General features: G+C 40.0%; 1 protein-coding gene across 1 annotated transcript; it reads left to right on the top strand.

Annotated features, from left to right (window-relative positions):
• The first annotated feature begins 610 nt into the window (after window positions 1-610).
• kcnq2b (potassium voltage-gated channel, KQT-like subfamily, member 2b) lies at window positions 611-24,479 on the top strand. Its single transcript, XM_088337490.1, has 19 exons — window positions 611-895; window positions 1,792-1,939; window positions 2,685-2,775; window positions 5,004-5,130; window positions 6,020-6,195; window positions 7,884-8,009; window positions 8,093-8,203; window positions 10,097-10,192; window positions 10,301-10,395; window positions 11,583-11,651; window positions 11,767-11,796; window positions 14,606-14,685; window positions 14,764-14,943; window positions 17,939-17,986; window positions 18,070-18,178; window positions 19,565-19,696; window positions 19,780-19,900; window positions 19,980-20,155; window positions 21,807-24,479. The coding sequence occupies exons 1-19, from the start codon at window positions 763-765 to the stop codon at window positions 22,444-22,446; spliced, it is 2,688 nt and encodes an 895-aa protein (XP_088193616.1). The 5' UTR covers window positions 611-762; the 3' UTR covers window positions 22,447-24,479.
• Window positions 24,480-24,639: the final 160 nt, after the last annotated feature.

Here is a 24,639-nt window from a genome sequence, read left to right as displayed (position 1 = left end):
CTGTTGTTACACCATAACTGTTATTATTAATAGTATTACAATTGTTGTTATATAAATGATATAATTGCTGTGTTTAGCAGGGAAGATGAAGGGGTAGGGAATATAAGCATTTGCTTCTGACTACCCCTTTTTGAACATATGGAATATTTTTTTGTTGTTGAGTTATTGTTTTTGTTCTGTTTTGATTTTAATTTTCGAATAAAGTTTTCATTCGTTCATTCATTCATATTACCAGAGAGACAGAAAGAAATGAACATGATAAACAAAATGACAGATAGATAGGCAAACAGATAGACCCTTTAAGATTTTCCAATGCCCACCCAGGTGAGTAAACGTATATCAGGGCCTGTTGAGACCCCTGCTTTATCTGCTTTTATTTATCTCATGTCTCTCCCACTACCGCGCATCCCGTCCACATAAGTAACATGAGGTTGCTATGGCAACGGAGGGTTTGACATAAATCCCAATAATGCGCGCGCATATTGCGTTCTGGATAGTTTTCATTTCACCTGCGTTCACCCCCTTTGTTATATGTAATAGCTGCCAGTGACAAATTTGCGCTTCCGGTCTGTACAGGAAGTCACCTCGGAGGAAGCCAAGCAATTTTCAGATCAGAAGCTGCTTGTTTTTGTCAGCATCCTCCCCTTTCCTCTCAGCGACCCCCATCCCGCCAGCGATGCTTCGCACGGACCAGGCCGCCTCAGCTGCTCTTTTCACCGCCCGTCGCGCTGACAACTAGCGCTCGTCTGTCTTACATCTATTATGGTGCAGAAGTCTCGCAACGGTGGCGTGTTCCCCGGAGCGCAAGCCGACCAGAAGAAGCTGAAAGTCGGCTTCGTTGGTTTGGAGGCCGGCGGGACGGACTCCAGCAGGGACGGAGCGCTGCTTATTGCAGGTAGAATCTTCAATAACACTTAAGTGACAAGAGTCAGCTTTGTTTTAAGGTGTTCTGATCTAAAATGGTCGGTTTGAGGTTTTTTTTAAGAAATGTTAATTAAATACTTAAAAAAAACTCACTATATCAGATGAAAATACACAAAGAAAATATTTATTTTAACAATTTAGCTTTTCATATCTTGTCTCTTGATGTATTCAAATTTGTGTTTCATTTTAATGTTTGTTTTTTTATGACCCCGTCCTATAATGCAGTAGTCAGCAACTAGCGGGTGCGGACAAGTACCGATCCATGCGTATTAAAGATAAACCAATATGGGTTTTAGGGCCGATACCGATTATTAGAGTTCAATGAAGAATTTTTGATATTGCAAAAAGAAACAAAGAATATTTCTTATCAATCAATCAATAATATACTGAAACCATATCCCCTTAGTGGGAGGTGGCTAGAGTCAAAAACACACATTTACCAAACATTCATTCCCCTTCGCGGTTCCCAACCTGACACCAAACATTAAGCCAACAGCACAACAAGGGGGGAGTTGCTGTGCCATCCAAATTCAGCTAAAACTTTGATAGCTCTCTGAAACCATTTACAGTAAATAAATCAGAATTTCAACACAACTAACATGGCCAACCATTATTTCAACCAAAAACTAACAGTGTAGGAAGTAGAATTAGGCTTAGCAGCATCTCGTATAGAGGTACATAAAGCCTCCTGCAGGGATAGCGGTTTTTAGTCTCACAGTGCGCCTGAAATCCCACAGAAAGTTGTCCATTTTGAGCGAAAGCAGCCATTTCAGGGGCCACAGTGAACATTGACAACTCTTTTAATTATCTTTTTTTTTTTTTGCTGTGTGGCACAAACCAACCGGGTGTCTTTGTTTTCTCTTACAGCGGACGAAGGTCCACGGTGTCAGCGCAGCAGTGTGTCTGGAGGCAAGAAAGCTCCCAAGAGGAACGCCGTCTACAGGCGGTTGCAGAACTTCCTTTACAACGTCCTCGAAAGGCCCCGGGGATGGGCCTTTATATACCATGCTTACGTGTAAGAACATACACCTACACATACACATACAGTAACTGATCAATAACAGATCACCTTTGTGTAGACCAGGGGCTCTCAACGATGCGGTTGCCTCCCATGGGCTCTGTCAAGGGGGGAATTTTTTTCTTAACTTTCTCAGAATAACGTGCAATTGTTTTTCCACTACACTAGGGTGCAGTGGCGTTCTCATTGGCGCAGTGTTTTGTTTACATTTAGCCTCCACACATTTCATATGGCACAGAGTTTAAGCATTGAGTATGAAGTGCAGATGCAAAGTCGAGCAGACCCTCTGGTGACCCAATACAAAAATATTTAACACAGATGAGGAAACAGGTGAAGAGAGACATAATAAAGAGACAAACAAAGTTAGTTTTAATTAAGCGTACATAGAACTTCACTGCGACCGCAGAGGGAGACGAGCAAAGAGTGGTGTGCATGCTTTGTTAAAAATGTTGGCAGTGGACAGCACAAAGGCAAATAAATTAAACTATCACTTCAAGACATTACAACCCAATCACACTGATAAGGCATAGATTTGGCTTGGCAGAGGTGACGTGTTACCATTAATATTGAGCACTAAAACAATTGCTCCTTCCAACGGAGTGGGGCTGGGGGTTGGACGTTCTGACCGCAAATAATTGAGAAGCACTGGCGTAGACTGCTGATAAAGCCCCTAAAAAACACTTGTGCCGCTGTTTCCTGTTCATACTTTTATGTGTCTGTTTATGGGGGTTTCTCTTCTCAGGTTTTTGCTGGTTTTCTCTTGCCTGGTTCTTTCTGTCTTCTCCACCATTCGAGAGTACGAGAAGAGCTCCGAGGATGCGCTCTATATCTTGGTAAGACATATGGGCCTGGTCAACAGTAAATACTAACAACAGCCCCTGATGCAAGTGAAAACTAGGGTGTATTGCAGGAAGTGGAATAAAGAAATCAAGGCTACCTGACTGAATAAGCACAACCTGATCTTGTCTGGCTTGCACTTTTTGTCTTAATCAATTTCACATTTGCCAGGCCAGGATGAAAATGAGCGTCTATCTCACACCAGCTATAGATAACTGCGCGTTCATGGTATCCTCAAACACACCATGCGATTGATCTCAGAATCACAAATCAGAAAATAGGAAAGTGTCGCCTATCATCTTTTATGGATGCTGAAGAAAATGTTTTAATATAATTTTTGTGAAGACATGAATTAAATTATGTTTAAAAGGTTACACATACGCATATTCTTTCAATGTATTATGGAGTATTATATAAATAGATAAATTCTATCCAACGTCTCTTTTGCCACTTTTCTTTGAACCTCCCATTGTAGAGTTCCTACGGTACAATGTTCCAGCAGGATAGGTTTAGTTACCTTTATGGTAGATGTGTAGTCTTGACATATCTGGGGAATAGTAGTGCCCAACGTGTCTGTCGAGGGTTCAGTCGCTTAGTATGTATGCCAAATTCATGTGATCAGTGAATACTTTGAATCTCTCCTTCGCTCTCCAACCCAGTGCTTCTCAATTGTTTTCTGTCATGCCCCCCTTCGGAAGAAATCCGCTTGCACCCCCCATCTTTTTTTTAATTGATCACATAATAGTGGTGGGGACAAAACAACGATTTCTCAATATTGGTGGTTACACTTACCCTCTGTCCATACCCAATCCACACTTTTTTGCACATTTCAACTCAACTCAAGTGTTTTATCAGCGTGATTGGATTTTAATGTCTTTGAGTGACAGCTTAATTTATTTGGTTCTGTGCTGTCCACTGCCAACATTTTTAACATGGCAAGCACACCGATCTTTGCTCGTCTCCCTCTGTGGCCGCAGTGAGGTGCTACGTACACTTCATCAAACTTCCTCGTCTTATCTTTCAAGAGGAGACTTTTGTTTCTCTCTTTAACCCACCTCTCTTCACTTGTCTCTGTATGCATGTTGAATATTTTTGTCATTGTGGTTACTTGAGGGTCGGCTATGCTTTGTGTCTACACTTCATACTAATTGTTCGTACACCGTGCTTAATGTATTTCGTGGAGGCTAAATGTCAATAACACTCTGTCAATGAGAATGCCACTGCGCTCTAGTGTTGTGGAGGTCCAATTGCACTTTATTCTGGGAAAGTTAAAAAAGAAAGTTCCCTAAAGTCAAACATTCCCGAACCCACCCCTGATGGAGCCTCCGTGTTTGTAAACAATTGTGACGTAGCCCAGCTGCGCATGCAATGTTGAAGAAGAATGGCAGAATTCATGTCAGTTTATAGCAGCCCATTGCCACTAAAAGATCATCGATGATAGATAGGAACAGCTCAAAATAGCACAAAGTATGTGCTAGCAGCAAGATAGCAGTTTTATTTTAGTCATCAAAGTCAACAAGAACAAAAAAAAAAATTTGCTTTAACATACAATCTGTTCTCCAGAAGGCTCTGAAGCACCATGCATACATGTTTAAGATGGTATTGCAAATTTTGTGAAAAATTAGAATATCATCAAGATACACAAATCAAAAAACATTGAACTTGTCTTTAAGCACATCATTGATATGGCATTTAAATACCGCAGGGGGCGTTCGTAAGACCAAATGGCAAAAGGGTCTTAAGCGCTGTCTTCTACTCCCCTGCTTCTTGGATTCTAATCAATAGATAGGGTTTTGACTGTCGCGGAAAGTTTTTGGAATGCAACCCCCACAAAAAAACAATGATTACTCTATGGTTAAACTATTTACCCAAATGGATGAAATATTGCACATTTAAGATTTTACTTACAAAGTGCTAAGTTCTCCACAGGCGCTCTCTCTCTCTGAATGTTTTTACAAAGTTTTACGATTACCGGTCAGTGCTTTTGCCCAACTCTCATTTGTGGGTAATTCTTACTATTTTGTTCCATTTTAGCATGGTAACCATCACTCAAAAAATGTCAAATATTTAATGTTTTCAATATTTAATCTTAAAGTGGGAAAAGCGCTCATATCTCTCATCTTGCTGGACGGCAAGACAAAATAAGTTTCCTTGCCATTTTGAAAACCAAGTAAAACCCTAGAAAAAATAAGCCTGGTTGATGTGTTTGCATTTGTGCGGACAGGAAGTGGTCACCATCGTCGTGTTCGGTGTAGAGTACATGGTCCGCATCTGGGCGGCAGGCTGCTGCTGCCGATATCGGGGATGGCGAGGAAGACTCAAGTTTGCTAGGAAGCCTTTCTGTGTCATTGGTGAGTGAAACGTGACAGGACATACGCCTTTTTTTTACTTTGCAATTGTCCTTGACCTTTCAAAGCCTTTTGACCAGTTTTTCATCTTTCAGGTAGTCAATTTGGCCAGGGCATGCAATAACATGAATCTTAATATATTCTTTGCAAATACTGAAAATTAACTATTTTTTAAGGAAAACAAGCAGTTATTTAATCCATAAATGTGCTGTCCTGAATTTGAAACATTTTTATTATGTTCAGTGTCATTGCAAAGAATATCTATTTACAGTATTTTTCGGACTATAAGGCCCACTGGAGTATAAATCGCACTAGCAAAACAATGCATGATTAAGAAGGAAAAAACGTATATAAGTTACACCCGAAGTAGAAATCTCATTTTGGGGGGAAATGTATTTGATAAAACCCAACACTAAAAACATACATGTCATCTCAAAAGGCAATTTAAAATAAAAAAGAGCTACGAGCTGAGTTAGTTAGTACAGTATACAAACGTTACATGATTGACATGCTTTTTAATTTCAGGAACAACATACCATATAAAGGGTTATTCAGATAACTCTAGAATAAAGAACATGCTCACCAAACTATCAGCTTCACTCCAAATCACTGATTCCAATGAAATTTTCATCCTCGGTGTCACTGTCACAGTAATTAATCTGTCACTTCCATCTTTCAGTTCTACATTGCTTATGTCAGACTTATCGTCACTTTCGCTTTTCTACCAAAAAATACTGTAGTAAATTTCGGCTGGTATGTGGCCTGTTTTATGGAAACCTTAATATTGTTCCTAATGCAATTAAGTTTTGTTTGACTGTTAAAGGCTAACATATGCTTTCTAGTTTCCAGAAGTTCACTTTTCAACCTCTATGCGCACATGTATTTTCTACAGACATTATGGTGCTGATTGCATCGATTTCGGTACTGGCGGCAGGGACTCAGGGCAACGTGTTTGCTACTTCGGCAATCCGCTCGCTGCGCTTCCTCCAGATTCTACGAATGATCCGAATGGACCGACGTGGAGGAACCTGGAAGCTCCTGGGATCAGTCGTCTATGCCCACAGCAAGGTGACAGCCAATTTCCAAGCGCATATGTACGAACAATGGAACAGTTAGGTGATCTTAGGGGAAATAGGAAAAATAGACTAGTCTTTGTCCATCACAGCTGTGTCCAAATTATGGCTCAACGCTATTTGTGACTGGTCATTATTTGAGGGGGCTCACTTAGGATGCCACGTCGTACAAAGTTGAAATGGAACATTATGGGAATGACTTCAGACAAAACAATGTTGTGCAATGATTGACCAATAATGTGCACCTTCAAGATAAGAAAGGTGAGACAATTTGGCACCATGGGTAAAATAGTGTGATGATGAAATAAAATTGAATGCCTTTTCCTCTGTAATTTACGGTGCTCTCACTGCCGTAATTCTGGGTCGAGTCCTGTTGCATTCAATGTTATGTAAATGGTGTCGGTGGTATTTGTCCTCAGATCATTTACCACCAAAGAAACTCACAATCTTTGAGGTTTTATTTGGTAAAAAAAAAACAATTGCGTGAATACACAAATAAATACAGTATAAGCATAAAGCAAGGGCATGTTTATTTGTATAGCCCTTAATCACAAAGAGTCTCAAGGGGCTGCACAGACCACAGATTATTGCAAACCACAGACTTATATGACACCATCCCCTGATCGAAAACCTACATAGAAGGCAAATAATACACAGATAGTGTCAACAGAAAATATAAGTTATTCATATGCTATAGAATAGAAGTGTGTTTTAAGCTTATATTTAAACATTTCCACTGAGGTTGCAGATCGAATCTCAGGGGGAAGAGCATTTTACGAATGGAGAACGATCTCAAACCTGCGGATCTCTTCTTGGCTCTTGGGATCACTAGTAGACCAGCATTTTCAGAGTGAAGGCTCCGGACTGGAACATAGGGGGAAATTAAATCTGAAAGATATAAGGGAGCAAGTCCATGCATGATTTTGTATAATACCAACAGAACCTTAAAATCACTTCTTAAGTTTACAGGGAGCCAATGCAGGTTAGCTAAAATCGGGGTAATGTGATCAAACTTTCTTATCTTAGTTAAAAGCCTCGCTGCAGCATTTTGTACCAGCTGAAGGCTCTTTTGGTCTTCGGGAGACCGGAGAGTAGCGCATTACAGTAATCGAGACGGGAGGTAACAAACTCATGAATTATAATCTCAGCATCCGACTGAGACAGCATAGGGCGAATTTTAGCAAGTTTGCGAAGATGGAAAAAAGCTGTTCTAGTAATATTCTTAACGTATGTTTGAAAGGAACTACATTTTTGACTGAGTCACTCTGGGTGATATGATATTTGTCAATGTTTAGAGCTGTTTTTGAGAACAGCATTTAGATGGACCAATATCTAACATTTCTGTATTTTCAGAGTTAAGGCGCAAGAAGTTGAGTGACATCCATTCTTTTATGCCCTTTGAGACTCTTCGTGATTTAGGGCTATACAAATAAAGATGACTTGACTTGACTTATCTCACTATTCAATTTTTGGTCCTCAGGGTCTCCTTGCTTTCTTGCAGCTTATTGTAGATGTATGTAGCTTTGTGTGAGTATTTTCGTTTGCAGTGGTGACACAGCAAGTGGTATCATGTTATCTATGTTATTGCTTGTGGACATGATTGATACAACCTATTTATTCCTACCTTCAAGATCTGCTTTGCAGAGTGAATCTTAGCTTCACGGACTTTGTGTGTGTGTCCAGGAACTGATCACAGCCTGGTACATTGGCTTCCTGTGTCTGATACTGGCCAGTTTCCTGGTTTATCTTGCTGAGAAAGAGGACAATGAACAGTTTGAGACCTACGCTGACGCCCTCTGGTGGGGACTGGTAAGAGCTGTTTAAATTCTCTAGCAACCAACCCATGAAGTGTTGAATGCCGTCCGATTTGCCACTTCCTTGTGTTCTTTCAGATAACACTGACCACTATTGGCTATGGAGATAAGTTTCCCATCACCTGGAATGGTCGCCTGCTAGCAGCCACATTCACCCTAATTGGCGTGTCTTTCTTCGCTCTGCCAGCTGTAAGTGCATGCATTCGCAGCGTTGGACGTGTTACTGAAAAATAGTAATCAGTTACAGTTACTAGTTACTTGATTTTAAAAGTAATTCAATTACTGACACCAAAAAGTAGCTTGTTCCAACTATCTAGTTACAAATTACTGTACATACTCAACTGCTTTTAAATAGCCACATTGAAGAAGAAATAAAACGTGTACTCCCACCTGTCAAAGCAGTGAAGCCTTCACATTTCATGGTTTGTGCAATCCTAAGAGCTTGCAAACAAACACGAAGCCAACACCCCATGACCATTTTGTCCGTGGGCTTTAAACCACTCGAAGATCTCCTTTGCCATTTTTTGCCAAGATGTTTTTTTTCATCTCCTGGCATGGTGTGATGCAAAAATACTTCAACAAATAGAAATGCCACCATTCAGCACACCTATACTATAAATTTTGTGCTAATGATTGCACCATGAATTTCCTATTTTTTGTTGTTCCAGTATAAACCACGCCGCCTACTATTCGCTACTGGTGACACACAACAAAAAATGTGCATAAAACTTAAACTCTTGGGATTCAAGATATGATGACAGTTTTAAAATATATTCGTCACAGAAACATGGCTATCAATCTGAAACAAGATACCCAAAAATTATAAAGCTGGTATGACTCACCCAAAAGTGCAGTGAAATTCTATTAATGACACGATTCCCTGCAAATATGGTGTGGTTGCATTCAGGAGAGTCCAGTCAATATATCCATGTATAGAATTTACTCCAAAACACATAATAATGTTAACAGATTAAAAAAAAATACACCTAAGGTCATTCCTGCATTGTTTGGCGATCCTTGTTGTAATCCGTCTGTTTTGCTCCTCCCCCTTCAAAAATAAAAAAAATAAACTAGTCTTGTTGGATGATTTGTTAGCCTATGTCCTTTTGATTGACACCTCCCAGTCAATTGCAAACTTTTTTTCACGGTCCTTAGCTTGCGACAACCTGTAAGGGTCTGTTTTGAAAACAACATCATGACCTTAAAGATCTTAAGCCAAAAGCGACCTTTTCAAATGTGGATTGACTCAATGGTCAGCCAATAACATTTCCAACCTAATTTTACGCAATTTTATGTGCTGTATTGAAATCAGAGTCAAAAATAAACGTGCGTGAATGCAAATCAGCATCCATTTTTACCTGCAATTATCACGCGCAAGTGCATCATGGTTTGACTTCTCAAAAAAATAAATCAAACATTTAAAACATTTCACAATGTCTACAAATTGCCCAAAGTAAAATTCACGGTTGCAAAGTTTTTAAGGTTGTAAACTGAACGTCTCCAAATGGAAACGCCTAGACCTACCATTAGAAAAATGTGTAAAATACAATGTTTAGTTTTTCAGATTTGGATCAAATTTGACAAGGTACTAGGTAAGGTTTCATGCTATTTTCCTACCCTTTTTCCAGTTAAGATGCCCATGCTACACTATTTGCAGGATTTTGATTGTAAAAAAAGATAATAATTCAAGGATAAAAACCTTCTATTTATGTGTGTTCCAACTCAGATTATTCAATGTTAGTAGCACTTGCAGTGATTATTTCAAGTTGGGACAAAACATCAGTGTTACCTTTGAAAAGAGACCAAAACTGTCCATATTCTCCAAACAGAACATTATTTAATTTACTTTGGGTATGCCTTGGATTTTAGTCGGATTTCACAGGAACGGTAAGGGGTTAGGAAGAAAAACGTAAAAATGTAGTAAAAACAGTAGGGTTACAAAATGTCATTAATAACACGTTACAATACTCGTTATATGGAAAAATCAATGCGTTCCTTTGTAATCTGTCAGTCCCAAAACTATGCTTGTGTATTTGACCATACTAATATCTAATGATACTGTCTCTTTTTTCTGCTTTTCAGGGTATTTTGGGTTCTGGTTTTGCTCTCAAGGTCCAAGAACAGCACAGGCAAAAACATTTTGAAAAAAGACGGAATCCAGCCGCTGGACTCATTCAGGTAGCACAAAGTTGGCTATGGACAGGGCTGGAGTAGACCAGAATAAATCAGAATGTAGTAGAGTAAAACAAGATAGTAGATTAGGTTATTCTCCTGCCGTGTGTACAGGCTGCATGGAGGGTTTATGCCACCAATCTGAGTCGATCTGACCTGACATCAACCTGGGACTACTACGAGAGAACCGTATCCGTTCCAATGTATAGGTCAGTCCAAAGCGTTCAGGTAAACATATGATTACATTTCTAGACGAATTTCTAAGTGGAGGCTCTCAAAGTGCTTTAAAGGCACGGTTAACAAAGATGTGGAAAATTATATGATCAATGAGGGGAAAAAAAGACAGAGGACCACAAACTAAGTTCTCCCCTTCCATGATGACAAAATTGCGATATCTTCGAGGCAAAGTTTATCAGGATGAACACCAGTGTAGTTGGTCAACTTGAGATACGGATAGAAAGAGTTATCCCTGTCGATTGCTGCTGAATCACCCACATCAGCGCCTCCGAAAAGTGGACTGCTTCAGATCACATCTCCTTTGGTTAGTACGAAATCCCAGCAGAGGGCTGTGCATTTTACACTTGGGCCCTCAGCTGCAGTCTGAATTATTGGACTCTTGGAAGTGAGATTTCCTATTTTAGGAATCAGGTGGAGCATCAGTGATTTGGGTCGACCCCAGCCCCCGCCATGACTCTGCTGTTGAATCAACACACAAATATATTTCCTTGTGCAGCTCTTTCTCTTAAAGAGTAACGGCTGTTGGCGCAATGGTTTTGGTGGATTTTCGCCCCCTAGACAATCATTGTTTGTAAAACCAGTGACATTTGTCAACGCCTGCTAGAAGGCGCTTAGACGCCATTTTGGAATATGATTTGCTAAACCAACAGTTTTCTCAAAGACTGATGTTAAGGGACCCAGCCTTCGGGATTTTTTGCAAAGGCCGCGGGTAGATTTCTGAGTCTACAACAACAAATGGCTGAAATGTGATTGGTTAAATGCTTAAAAATGAAAGTACACATCTGGAAGTAGCACAGAAGCAGTAAAAGGAACCTGACAAATTTGGAAGTATCGATGAACAAAATATAATTTACATAACTTGATACAGATATTTTTAGGCCAGCAAAAAGGCCATGCAAGCCCTGACGGCCCACCATAGCGAAATCTGGACAGCAACATTTTCACATTGTCACAAGACAGACGAAGTATGGGGTAGGAGAGAATTGCAAAAGAACAGACCAGAATATGCCTGGACAAAAGGTTTTTTACATTCAATGTGTGGGTTATTAATTACGTTTTGAGTATTAATATAAACATCTTGACAGATGATAGGACATCATCACGTATGGAAAGAACCACTGAGACAAACATAGGCTGCTACATTGTGGTGTGTTTTCAGGTTAATTCCGCCCCTCAACCAGTTGGACCTGCTGAGGAATCTCAAGAACAAATCAGGACTCTCATTCAGGTCAAAACCTTTATCGAGGCTTTCTTTCAGTGCTCTATTTTGGGATGTATGATTATGTTTAGCTTAACTTGCGTTATAATTAAAACTAACATGCCCACTTCTCTTGCCTCTGCAGAAAGGATGCCCAACCAGAACCTTCTCCAAGGTCAGAGCCCACGGTTTGACCTTCTGAAGTTTGAGAATCGAACTCATTGAAACAATATGGTCCTTATTTACTTATGTTGTGCATCAACAAAATTGGTGAACTGTAGAATTGCAAAGTAAATCCAGAAACTACACGGCATCCAAATACTTTGGGGTATTTTTCAAATAATACAATATTTCAAAACTTTATTGTATAAAATTGATTCTCATTAATTGGAGTTTCATCAGAAACAATATTTAACATTAACAAAGATCAAATCCCTAATTATGCATGCAGGACAAACTAGGTGCATCTTCGAAATGATCCAGCAGGGGAAGCTGTTAATTCACAGTTAACTTTAGGGCTGAGCTGGTTTGGGCTCCAACCTACTGTCTGCTATTGTGACCTGTCGTTGTACGGCCTGTAGGCCAGCCAGGTTATCCACCCAGAAGGGGTCTTGTCTCGGCCGGGACGGCAAAGAGAATCTAAACACACCCTGTAGTACTCTGACGCTCTAAAGCAGTGGTCAGCAGCCACTGCACAGGCGCGCGGACCTGAATGGGACTGTGGGTTGTTTCATATCAGGCCGCACAGAAAGAATAAAAAAAGAACTTCGTGTTTGCTTATACTGCATTTATTTGTGTATACGCACATTTCTTTTACTTGAAAAAGACTTAAACGTTGGGTGTGCGTGATACCGAGTTTGAACGGTCGTACAAGTCCTTTATCAAGCAAATGATCTGTTGACAAATGTGGCAGATCTCATCTGCGCAGCAAAAGGAATTGAACACCCTCTTCACAGTAGTGAGAGCTCAAAATCTTAACAACAGTTTGTACAAGTGCTTGAATTCCTTGAACACCTTGAAAAAACATAAATATTCATGTTTTTTCAAGGGGGAGGCTGGGTAGGCTGCGGAGGTTCAGGGTTCAATTCTGGCTACTGCAGCCTACCCTTGTGGAGTTTGCATATTCAACCCCTGCCTGAGGGGCTTTCCTCCGGGCACTCCAGTTTCCTCCCACATTCCAAAAACATGCATGTCGGGTAATTGGCCAGTCCGAATTGTCCCTGGGTGTAAATTAGCGACACTTTGTATGTCTCAGTGTGCCCTGCAACGGGCTGGAAACCAGTTCAGGGTGTCTCCTGCCCACTGCCCAAAGATGCCCTAGTGAGTATAATGGCTGCAGAAATGGATGGATGGATGGATGGATGTTTTAAAGGTTAGAAATGTGCTTAAATTTAGTTTGAAGGTGTCATCGTCCCCTTCTGGTCGCACCCAAGAGAACAGGTGCATGCTACACCTAATTGGGCACTACGAAATGTGTATTAGTGCAAATATAATATATCGTAAAAATCCTAGTTATGAATTGTAATAGAAATAACTTTCTGCAACTGAAAATGTAACTTTTATACATTTTTACCCAACATGTATATGAGGAAAGATTTGTCTAAAAAATATTTACTCAGGTATTGTTCAGATCCACAAATATATTCATGATTTACAGATTTAAAAACTCGAAGTCTTGATAAACGCAAACGCATATTAAAAATCACATATGTAAATCTCAGATATTTTAGGCACTCTGCAAAATTTTCACACCAGATTTCTTCAATTAATAGTAGAGTAAAAATTGTCTTTGCGGTGTTTAAAAAGTACTTAAATTTGGTTATGAAAAAAAGTGTACAAACCCTGTAACCACTAAGCAACTGGGACTTTAGATTTCAAAAGGAAAACGTATTAGACTTTATCTCATTATTACACTATTTTTACTCAATATGCCATGTTTTACAACGTTGTAATGAAGCATTAAGGAAACAGTTTAGCCAAAACAGCGTTGTACATACTGGTACGGTGAATAAGATTGGTGTGATGATGAAATAAAATTGAATGCCTTTTCCTTAGTCATCCAGATCAGTGGTTCTTGGCAGATGGGTCAGACCCAAAAGTGTGTCACTGGCCGTTGCATTGGCAAAATAATCTCATCTCATCTCATTAGCTACACCGCTTATCCTCAGTAGGGTCGCGGGGGTGCTGGAGCCCATCCCAGCAATCATCAGGGGACACCCTGAACTGGTTGCCAGCCAATCGCAGGGCACACAGGGACAGACAACTCACTCGCTCATTCACACCTAGGGACAATTTGGACCGGCCAATTCACCTGAAATGCATGTTTTTGGAATGTGGGAGGAAACCGGAGTGCCCGGAGGAAACCCATGCAAGCACGGGGAGAACATACAAACTCCGCACAGGAAGTCTGGAGCTGGATTTGAACCCACGCAAGAGGTTCCCAAGACATGAACTGTGCCGCACATGCGCTAACCACTGAGCCGCCGTGCTGCCCAGGCAAAATAATAAAAAGAAAAATTTGAGGGTCATTTGTTTACATACGTGGATCAAGTCAGACCAATTGAGAGCCACTTATCTAGACTTCTAGTTGTCTAGTGTTTACATAGTGGATGTGAGATCATTATTAATAAAATCATTACTGATAAAATAATAATAATGATAATAATAATTGTCATGATTATTATCTTTGTATTATTATCATTATTGTTATTACTAATGTTAATATTGGGCCGGGCCGTGGGAATATAGTCAGGTATGAAACCGGTCCGAAAACAAAAGGTTGCCGACCACTGCATTAAGGTTAAGAGGAGTCAAAGTTGAGTGACCAGAACTTTAGGAGACATGAGGCGGGTTTGGAGTCTTTGCAGTGTCTCCTGCTCTGGGCGCACGGGAAGAAGGGGGGAAGGTGAACCCAGGAGGATCTTTATATTGTACCAATTCACTTTTCGAGATTGCGGCCTTTTGACTTTACCCTGTCTCAACAGTCAGAAGGTGAGTTTAAAGGAGAGAGTCTTTTCATCTCCACGCAGTTCAGGAATCAAAGGAAAGGGTTCTCCTCAGCATGGTGAGTCCAGTCCAGAAGTTCACCTTTACTCACTGACAAGTCACCAATAAGCTTCAACTAATTACTTCCTATCTCTAGTGGTTGGTGTAGTTCCTGGGGTGGCTAGTGGTGTTCAGGCCCTGCGCCGCTCTCCCAGCATAGATCCCAATCTAGAAGACAGTCCTAGCAAGGTTCCTAAGAGCTGGAGTTTTGGTGAACGCAGTAGAACTAGGCAAGCCTTCAGGATCCGAGGAGCTGCATCCCGTCAGAACTCTGAAGGTAGAACATCATATGCTTGTCTCTTTCAAGTCCACTCATGTGTCCAGTCACATTGTAAAGTACATGCATAAAGATCAAATACCAAAATTCTCTCACAATTAATTCTATGCACATCAGTAACAATATTAGGTATGTCCTAAAGTAAGATCCATAAACTAAGCGTATTTTGTTTTTTGTAATTCAGCATCAAAGCGGCTAGGAATCCATAAAGGCTGACAAGGAATTGATGCAGGAAAAGACCTAATGAGCTTTCACTGCTTACCTCGTGTCATCTTATGGTTAAAGCCAATTGTCAATCATGTTTGTTGTGGTTTGTTTGTGTTTTGACATTTCATTTTTCTTTCTCCTTTCATTTCAATTAGAATCTTTTCAAAACGCGATAAATTAACTACAGAGATTTAGGGAGACACTAGACAAAAAAATTTAGAGCTCAGGAAAAGGCCTTTAGAACCGGTTGGCAATTCTTATTGGAGGTTTAGGCTCCCCTGTTCTCCTCGTTAAAATCCATTGGTTTCATAACAATATTCAGACAAGTAAAGGTTAAAGATTTTTAATACAGGCATACTTACAATCTTGAGTCCTGTAGGCGATAGAAGCTTTGTGTCCCGTCGTGTGCGCAAATCAACACCTGTGAGCAATTTTGTTGAGGAATTTTATTGGAATTTAACAAAAAAAGACAAAAAAACTAAAAATCCCTTACAGAACAAGCGCCGACAAAATTGCCAGCCATTGATTTGAAGGGAAAGGATCGTGATTTGACAAGAAAAATTTGATTTTCCCAACTAAGTCAGAAAATCCAAGCATTACAAGAAACATTTCTTGAACTGTCATCATACAAATAATCACAATGTGCTTCTTTTTGTGCTTTCGCAAGTTTTTTTTCTGTCAACTGGTTGATTGGATGATAAACATGTTTTCTTCCTTCCGTTTCACTCCTTGGTGCCCTGGAAGGGTGTGTTTTGGTTTGTTGAATGATGCAATCCAATCACATTATCTTTAACTTTGACCCATGGGTGTAGCCAGCCCTTTATTGAGTGTGCTCAAGCACCCCTAAATTCAACCCAAGAAACCCCAAAAATGAACAAATAATCACAATGTGCTTCTTTTTGTGCTTTCGCAAGTTTTTTTTCTGTCAACTGGTTGATTGGATGATAAACATGTTTTCTTCCTTCCGTTTCACTCCTTGGTGCCCTGGAAGGGTGTGTTTTGGTTTGTTGAATGATGCAATCCAATCACATTATCTTTAACTTTGACCCATGGGTGTAGCCAGCCCTTTATTGAGTGTGCTCAAGCACCCCTAAATTCAACCCAAGAAACCCCAAAAATTATAGCATTTTAAAAACTCTATTTTCCTTAAAAAGGGAAACAATAGGCTTAAATTATTGTGTATTATTGTTATTACAACATCCATTGCAGCCTGGTCATCCTGGAAGGGGATGACCTCATGTGCGGTCACATCTCAAGGTTTCTTCATTTTCCTTATGTTGAGGGTTTTGCATTTTTCCTTGCCCTCATGTAGGTTTTAGATCAGGGGATGATGTAATAATAATATGTAATTTGCAATGATCTATGGTCTGTGATTAAGGGCTATACGAATAAACATGACTTGACTTGATTTAAATATAATGATAAAATAAAATAAAAAAGGAAAAACAACAACAACAACACCGTGTCAGAAATATTCCACTGCCTTATTCAGTTCATTTGATTCCTAGCACTGCTATGGAGCTAGGGTCCAGGTGAAACTGGGCCAAATCAGGTTTCCCACAAGAAAAGCTCTGAATAAAAACTTTCCACTGTTCTCAAATATGTTTTGCCACACAAAATAAGATCTAATAAAACACATTAGGGGGTTAATATAAAACTACAAATGAAAAAAGTGAAAAAGTCTGAATGAATCCATAATTTGCATGGGCTTTACTCACATTAAAAGGACAATGTTTATCCTTTGACCACTAGATACTACTGTATTGTGTAGTGCAACCAAAAACGAGTACAAGGAACAATCCAAACTATGGAGACTCAATTGACCAAAATGCACAATTTTACTTCCTATGTTGTTGCCTATCCTTTGTGAGGTTTTTGTGACCCGAAGCAGCAAGATGGCTGACAATTAGCACATGTTAGGTAAAATAAATGCAAATTTCTCACGCAACGAGTATTTTTAAAAATGCGCGTTTACGGTATTTCATAGATTGTGTATTTTGGATTATTTTTTAACTCAATATTTATCTTTTTAATGAATGACTTTATTTTACGACTAGGAGGCACTAAATATTACAATTGTCCCTTTAAACTTTCATATTACAGCGTCAAACAATCACCCGCAATTGCCCCTTTGGGCTGCATGTTTGTGACCCATGCCCAGTACTGTCCACCCACTGGGGTCTCACAAAAATGTTATGGTCACTATGATTACGTAATCACATACACACACACAAAACCCAGCACAAAAATGCATTTTTCTTTTAAAATCGAAAATTGCATCAAAATTGCAACTCTGGTCTGAAAAATCGCATTTCTTTTTCAAAAATCGTGCAACTATAGTGCAGATAACATCTGAAAAGGCATTAGACCTTATCTCATTACACACTATTTTTACTCACGGTGCCACAACCCTTTGTACAGTGCATTCTGATTGGCTTTACAGTCCCTCCACTTTTTCAACTGCGCGTCAAAAACCTCTTGGTTTTAGTATATATCCATACGTATTCTCTAACATTCATTGGTGAGGAAGTGGACTGTTTAATCTATGTTAAAGAATGGAGAAAACAGAAAGTCTTACAACAAAATTTAATGCTCACTCTTCTAAGTCGGCATACATACTTAACTGAGAGGTTATTGACGCACTGGTGAAGAATTGGAGAGACTATTTAATCAATTGGAATGTACGATGCAAATCAGGGTTTGGGCACTGTTGTGTGCATGCTCTTCCGGTGTTTCTTCTTTGGTGTCTAATACAGACTTTGAAACATTTGATGTTCTTCTTGTATAGTGCTCATTGAGATGCAGGATGAAGAGTTCAGACAGAAGAGCTCACCAGGTAAGCTCACACATCCAACACATTACACGTGACCACTGACTTTCTTAGCTTCCGTAACACCTCCATGTCGTTGACCACTGTAGATGCTAGCCTGCCAGGAGAAGACATAGCTGATGACAACAAGAGCTGCCACTGCGAATTTGTTCCGCAGGATTTGACACCCGGCATCAAGGTCACCATCCGGGCCATCTGGTACAAAGATTATCCTTCTAGAATAGTGGCCATTTACATCATTTTGTCGAATTCACTCATTGCTTTGCTCGCCATTTTTTTTTTGCTGTTTGATTTATATTTAGGTTCACATTTTGGTTTATTTGCTTACTCCAGGACCAAAGTCACCATCAGCTGTAGGGTAAGAGACAGACAGACACAGATTAGCTTCCATGTTCTCTTCTTGTGTTCTTTTCTGTTTTGTTCTGTCTCATTCCACTGTGTTCGTACTGTTTTGTTGTCATCATTAGTGGTGTATTTGATCCTTTGCACTTCACATGTCACTGACTGATTCCTTATTTGAAAATCCGCCAACATCTCGGGAGATCCCCCCCCCCCAACAAACATACTTAATCAAGTGACTACATCTTTCAAATGTGACTAAAGACTTGAGCTATTATATAATTTCATGATTTAAACAGGACTCTTGTAACGAACTGTATTATTTTGTCCATTAAAGAAGTGAATACAGTTACCGTAAATTCGGGACTACAAGCCGCTATTTTTTTACTGCGTTTATACACTGTAGCTTAGAATACGTTGTGGCTTAGAGGTAATATTTTGGGCTTAAGCATGAACTTGGCCAAAAATGTCAATCATTAGTTCTGGTTCGGGCTGGGTGGATTTCTCCTTTGATGACTTTTATTTTTAATTATCTACTCGTCATTTGTTCTATGTCCCTTTTTTTCGTAAAGGATTCATTTGCTTTGGGCCAGGTCCCTCAAATCAAGTAAATTTGATGTGTTCGGGCATAACTTTGATACTATGTTATTACTAGGTTATTTATTCGAAGCAAGGTTGAATAGACTCGGTCAACCACTTAAAAAATAATTTTACAATGACCCAGCACTGGTGAGGTACTTTCGATTCAAAAGAGGTCTGCTGGCTCCTCAGGTGTCTTTTGGGGGCATCCCATCGGAGACCCCTAGTCTAGAGGCTGTGGTGTTTGTAGGGGCTTCTGAGTTTTAGTCAGTACAGTGCATAACGTTTTGTTTGGAGAATGCGTACTTCCACGTATATGTTAATGCCAATCGAATTAATACTAATGGCTGCGCTAGTTGATTGCGATTGACAGCTCCGGGCACAGTGTCTTAATTGCGGCAAAATGTATTACTTTGCTGTACTGGACCTTTCAAACCCTGATTTTTGTGGAAGTGAATGACTTCATTTTTATCACAGTTTAGGGCTGTGGCTTAAAACTGAGTGTGACTTTTACAAAAACATAATTGAGTTTCTTCCTTAAACTTGCCCATGCAGCTTTTAATCAGGTGCGCTATGTAGTCCGAAGTTTGGGGTAATTGATTTGTCTAAAAGGCCAGCCAATGGATGATATTAGATGGTGTTGACTTGCTACTTCCTGTCTCCCAGTATAATGCGCTTCATGGTGTCTAAGAGGAAGTTCAAGGAGAGTCTTCGCCCCTATGATGTCATGGATGTGATTGAACAATATTCAGCAGGACACTTGGACATGCTTGCACGCATTAAGAATCTTCAGTCAAGGTATTTTGTCTGCCCTTGCCTTGATCCTGGTAGTAGTTAATTATGAAAATGCACCAGTCTTTAGTTTGTCCTTCTTATTCTAGGGTTGACCAGATTGTGGGCAGAGGAACACCAATTGCAGACAAGGACCGACCCAAAGCTGCTGGGGAAGAACTCCCTGATGATCCTAGTATGATGGGACGTTTAGGAAAGGTCGAAAAGCAGGTAAACCACATCTATAGAAGACTGGCATGATTTGTTTGGTTATTTTTGTGTTTTTATGCTCCCGGTCTTTGTCCCTTAGGTTGTGTCTATGGAGAGAAAGTTGGACTTCTTAGTCAATATATACATCCAGCGAATGGGAATCCCACAGACGGAAACGGACGCCTACTTTGGATCAAAGGAACCAGACCCAGCGCCACCATACCATAGTCCAGTGGACCAAGTCGAGAAGAGCCAGTCTATTCACAAGATTTCTCAGTTAGTATTTAATTCTGGTCATATGAATCCATCAGTCTTTAACATGCGTCTCGAATTGTGTGGTACGGTCTATTTAAGATGTGAATTAATAGCATTGTCATAAAGATGCAAAATGTTAGAATATAGTACTTTTTTCCATACATATGTAAATATATAAATATATATATATATATATATATATATATATATATATATATATATATATATATATATATATATATAAATTTCTGTTTTCAGAGATAATGTATTTTGAAGACAGCAGGTCTTGTGTTTGTCATCATGAGTAGTAACGTCATTAAAAGAGCACAAGCACCTTAGCAAGCCAGTTGCCATATTAGTTGAGAGGTTTCTAGTGTTTCAGGCAAGGTTTTAGTAGTTTGTAGAGAATGCCTGGGCGTCGTTTTGCAGGTGCATGCATTAATGGTAAAACAATGGGTGAGCAGCCAAAAAGGGGAAAACCTGCAAAATGAATACACGAAGCCGCCCTTGGGGGACTAACCTGGTCTGATTAACAAAATGGGGGCTGCCAAGTTTGAAAAACAAAAATGAAACACCGAAAAAAAAGAAAAGAAAAATCTAAATACTTATTTTACACTGATTGGCTAAACAAGTTACAATATATGATAATTCTAATTGTTTATTAATGTACCACAAAACAACAAAAATCTTTTGAATGTCTGTACAAGGTGTGGTTATATTCAAGAATTGTTTGACTGATACGTTCAAAGTTTAGTAGACACTCAAAATAAGGAATTAAGACATCAACTGATTTTGAACTTTCAAGAAGAATAGGCAGAGAAGCCGAACCTCAATAAGAATTTCCAACCTGAGCTCCTAGGTTTACTTAAGCAGTTCCATCCCAAAGGGTGTGGTAATCAGAGAACAGCAACATGATTGGCCAATAGTGACAATGATAAAAATGATGCTTAATAGTCAAAACAACAAACAACAGTCAGGTATATTAGTTAAAATCATGAACTGGTGTCCTGTGCAATTTGTCTGGCAAATATTTAGCCAAACCTGAAAAAAATGGAAAAATGTCCTTGTTTATCTTTGCAAAAAAATGCCTTCAGAAGTTCGGATCTTTTAAAAAATTGCCATTTTTTGGGGGCGTTGTTCTTCAAAGCGTCATCATCCTCTATGGCAGTGTTTTTCAACCCTTTTTGAACCACGGTACACTTTTATTTATAAAAAGTTCCGAGGCACACCGTCCGTCGAAAATGTTTCAAATGAAGTTTTGTCAAATATTTCACTGTACTACTTCATAAACAGATAATTATTATACAAAAAGAAGAAAATAATACGGCTTTAAAAGTCCTTAAAAAGTAATTGAATTTGGGCATGAAAAAGGTGTACAAGCCCAGATAAATATTGCTCGGGGCGGCAGTAGCTCAGGAGGTAGAGCGATCGTTTTAGGATTAAGGGATCCCAGTTCGAATCCCGGCTTGTACGTGTTACATGCCGAAGTGTCCTTGGGTAAGACACTGAACCCCCAATACCCCCAATAAGCAGGTTAGCGCCTTACATGGCTGCACAGATCACGGCCGCTATTGGGAAATGTGAAGCACAATGTAAAGCGCTTTGGGAAGTCATTGACTTGAAAAGCGCTATATAAATGCAGATCATTTCATTTCTCTTTATGTTATTTCAGAGTACTGCCAGGTGACAATGTCGAAAAGAATCCTTTTGGCACCAAGATGATCAGGTCCAGCAGTTCAACTGGCCCCCGGAACTACAATGCAGCCACTTGTCCCCCTTCCACTTCCTGGCAGCCAATCAGTTCCCAATACCATCAGCAGGCCCTGCCTCCCCGACACCGTAGCCACGGCAACACCCCAAGTCCGGCAGGAGATGGGTCCTTGGTTCGACTCCCACCTCCGCCAGCTGGAGAAAGGCATGGTGGGAATCGGGCTAACCGCCATAGTACTGGGGAGAGAGGAGGTGTTGAGAAGGCCGAGAAAGGAGGTGAAGAAGTTGGATCGACTGGTGGGGAAGAGGAGGTGAAGCCTGAAATTGACCGCTCCCTGTCCATCCCGTCTGTAGACCATGATGAATTGGAGAAGTCCTTCAGTGGGTTCTCTATTTCACAGTCCAGGGAGAACCTGGACTTCCTCAACAATGGTTTCTACTCAAACGCCAAACTGGCGTCCAGTTTGGCGTTTGAGGGAGCCACAGGGCCCTCTTGCTGTACCACAATGAGACCTTTTATTGCAGAGGGTGAGTCAGACTCTGACTCAGAGCTACGTGCACCCTCACTCGGACCGTGCCTGGACCGGAACCAAGCAGAGTGAAAACCAGGTAGAACCAGCAGAATTCTTAAACAAACACACAGATAAGTAGTAACAACAGAAATGTGAATAAAACACCAGCTGGAATACAGTGCAGGAGCATGGGAATTAAAGGAAATATGCAACTTAAGAGATGTCTATTCCAGTGGTTGGCAACCACCGGGCGGACTGGTATTGCACCGTGAGTGATTTGATACCCGGTGGCCGTGCAGAAAGGAAAAAATGATAACTTTTTCCTTATACATTGTTGTTTCATGCAAACATACATGCATTATTTTTTACCCCAAATCGACTCAAAAATTGGTTGCGTGCTATAACGGATTTTTTTCGGTAGTGTATCACCGTAATTGAGCAGCTATTGATCAGTCGCAGATATCGCTAAAGAAGAAGAAATTAATCCTGGATCATGCGTTGAGTCCTAACCACTAGCCCTCTAGGGTTATACATGACAAATGGAAATGGGTTACATTTTATCTCATTGTATTTTTTACTCGCAGTGCCACATTGTAGAATGTTGTAATGGAGCACCATGGAAAAGAGATCATCCAAAACAACGTTGTACATCTTGCTACTGTCAGTAAAACATTCTGATAATGAAATAAAATCTAAAGCCTTTTTTATGACATCACTTCACTCTTTTCGCTCATGTGACCTACCCACGTGACGACACCATGACGGACGGCAGTAAACAATGGGTGAGGGCAGAAAATAAAGACAACAACAACAAAAAGCTATACTATTCACCATCTTTGGCGATGACTAGTAAAACAAATATTGTGCAGCTGTCCGATGAGGTGGCTCATCTTGTCGGAAAGCATAAATAGCGCTATTTAGAGAAACTTAAGATAGCAGGGCAAGCTACCGACCCAAACATTCTTCCTCCTGACATATTCACAGATCTTACCAAATCCTGCCTGTCTTCAGTCAACACCATCTGGGCCACTATACTGTATTGATCTTAAAGCTTGTAAAGGTCTGGATGCTTACTAGTTCTTTGTAGCTGGTACACATTGCTGTGCTTCGTTGTGCTGAAAAACGCACTTTCGGGAGGAAATTTCCCCCTTGCGCAAACGTTACTAAAACGTCTTTGCATCTAAATTTAGAGGGGAATGTAAAACAGTAAAGCATGGTGCTTTTTGCACCCCGAATATAAACAAGTTTTGAGCATGTTAAAAATAATTACTTTAGCAAAATAACGTTTTATTCATCTCCCGTACTATCCATAGATAATTTGACTGTTCATTTCGGCTTTATGGTAGAGCAAATAACAGTTTTGAATGCATGCAATATTCGGAACATTTCTGTCTTTGATCCCTGGTTAATTGTAATAAAAGAAGCTTGTTTTTGCAGTGAGAAATGGCAACAGTAGGAAACTAACTGCAAATCCTGAAATACTTGTTTCAACTCAAATGCTTTTTCAAGTGCTGTCCGCTAGGGTGCTTCTTGCTATCCTTCATTGCTCTTACACTGCCAAGTAAGGAAACGTGACGTCACGTGCAAAGGGTCAATATCCCTCATGGTCTAGTGATTACACCATGGAATTAGGCTTAGTTTTGAATTAGGCTTAGTTTTGTTATATTTATTAATTTTATTGTCATTACAAGGCCGTGAGGATATAGACAGACATTAAACTGGTCCGTGGTACAGGAAAAGGTTGTGGACCACTGCCCTATTTTGACCACTGCACTACTGAAGACACGCTTCACCTGATTGGTTCACTGCAAGTAGATGCTCGCTCAGGAATGATCACTGCTGGGACACTCTTGAATGGTTCACTGAAAATCTGGGAAGAAAAACATCTGATATGTTACTGAAAGGACACAATCAATCGTGTTATGTTTGTTGCCGCACGCCTGACTTGTTCAATAGGACAATGAAAGAACCTGTTTCCAACTTAATAGTTTACTGGACTCCATGTACACATGGGTGATAAAGACAAAAAGCTCTTGTTGAGTCATCTATTCTTGTGGTATTATTGATCAAGAAGAGTAACCTAACTAATGTATGCCCTGATTGAATAAAAAGAAAGTGCCTCGTTTGAGGTAATGAGTAAAAGGATGTAGGATTTTATTTCTGTATCTCGGTGATGGCTTGTTTTCAATACAGGCGATCAAGGTTCAAATCCCGGACTGGACTTACTCTAATTCACTATTTCACTCTCCCACCACACACACAGACGTTTGTATAGAATTTATT

This window comes from Urocampus carinirostris, chromosome 6 (assembly GCF_059441175.1).
Source record: "Urocampus carinirostris isolate Australia breed hairy pipefish chromosome 6, RoL_Ucar_1.0, whole genome shotgun sequence".
Lineage (NCBI taxonomy): Eukaryota > Metazoa > Chordata > Actinopteri > Syngnathiformes > Syngnathidae > Urocampus > Urocampus carinirostris.
The sequence above is the reverse complement of the archived record's forward strand: the minus strand, read 5'-3'. Positions and strand labels throughout refer to the sequence as shown.

Coding starts and splice junctions, on each gene's coding strand:
- kcnq2b (XM_088337490.1), top strand. CDS start 763: ATGGTGCAGAAGTCTCGCAACGGTGGCGTGTTCCCCGGAGCGCAAGCC. Junction 896..1,791: donor CGGAGCGCTGCTTATTGCAG/GTAGAATCTTCA, acceptor TTTCTCTTACAG/CGGACGAAGGTCCACGGTGT. Junction 6,196..7,883: donor TCGTCTATGCCCACAGCAAG/GTGACAGCCAAT, acceptor GTGTGTGTCCAG/GAACTGATCACAGCCTGGTA.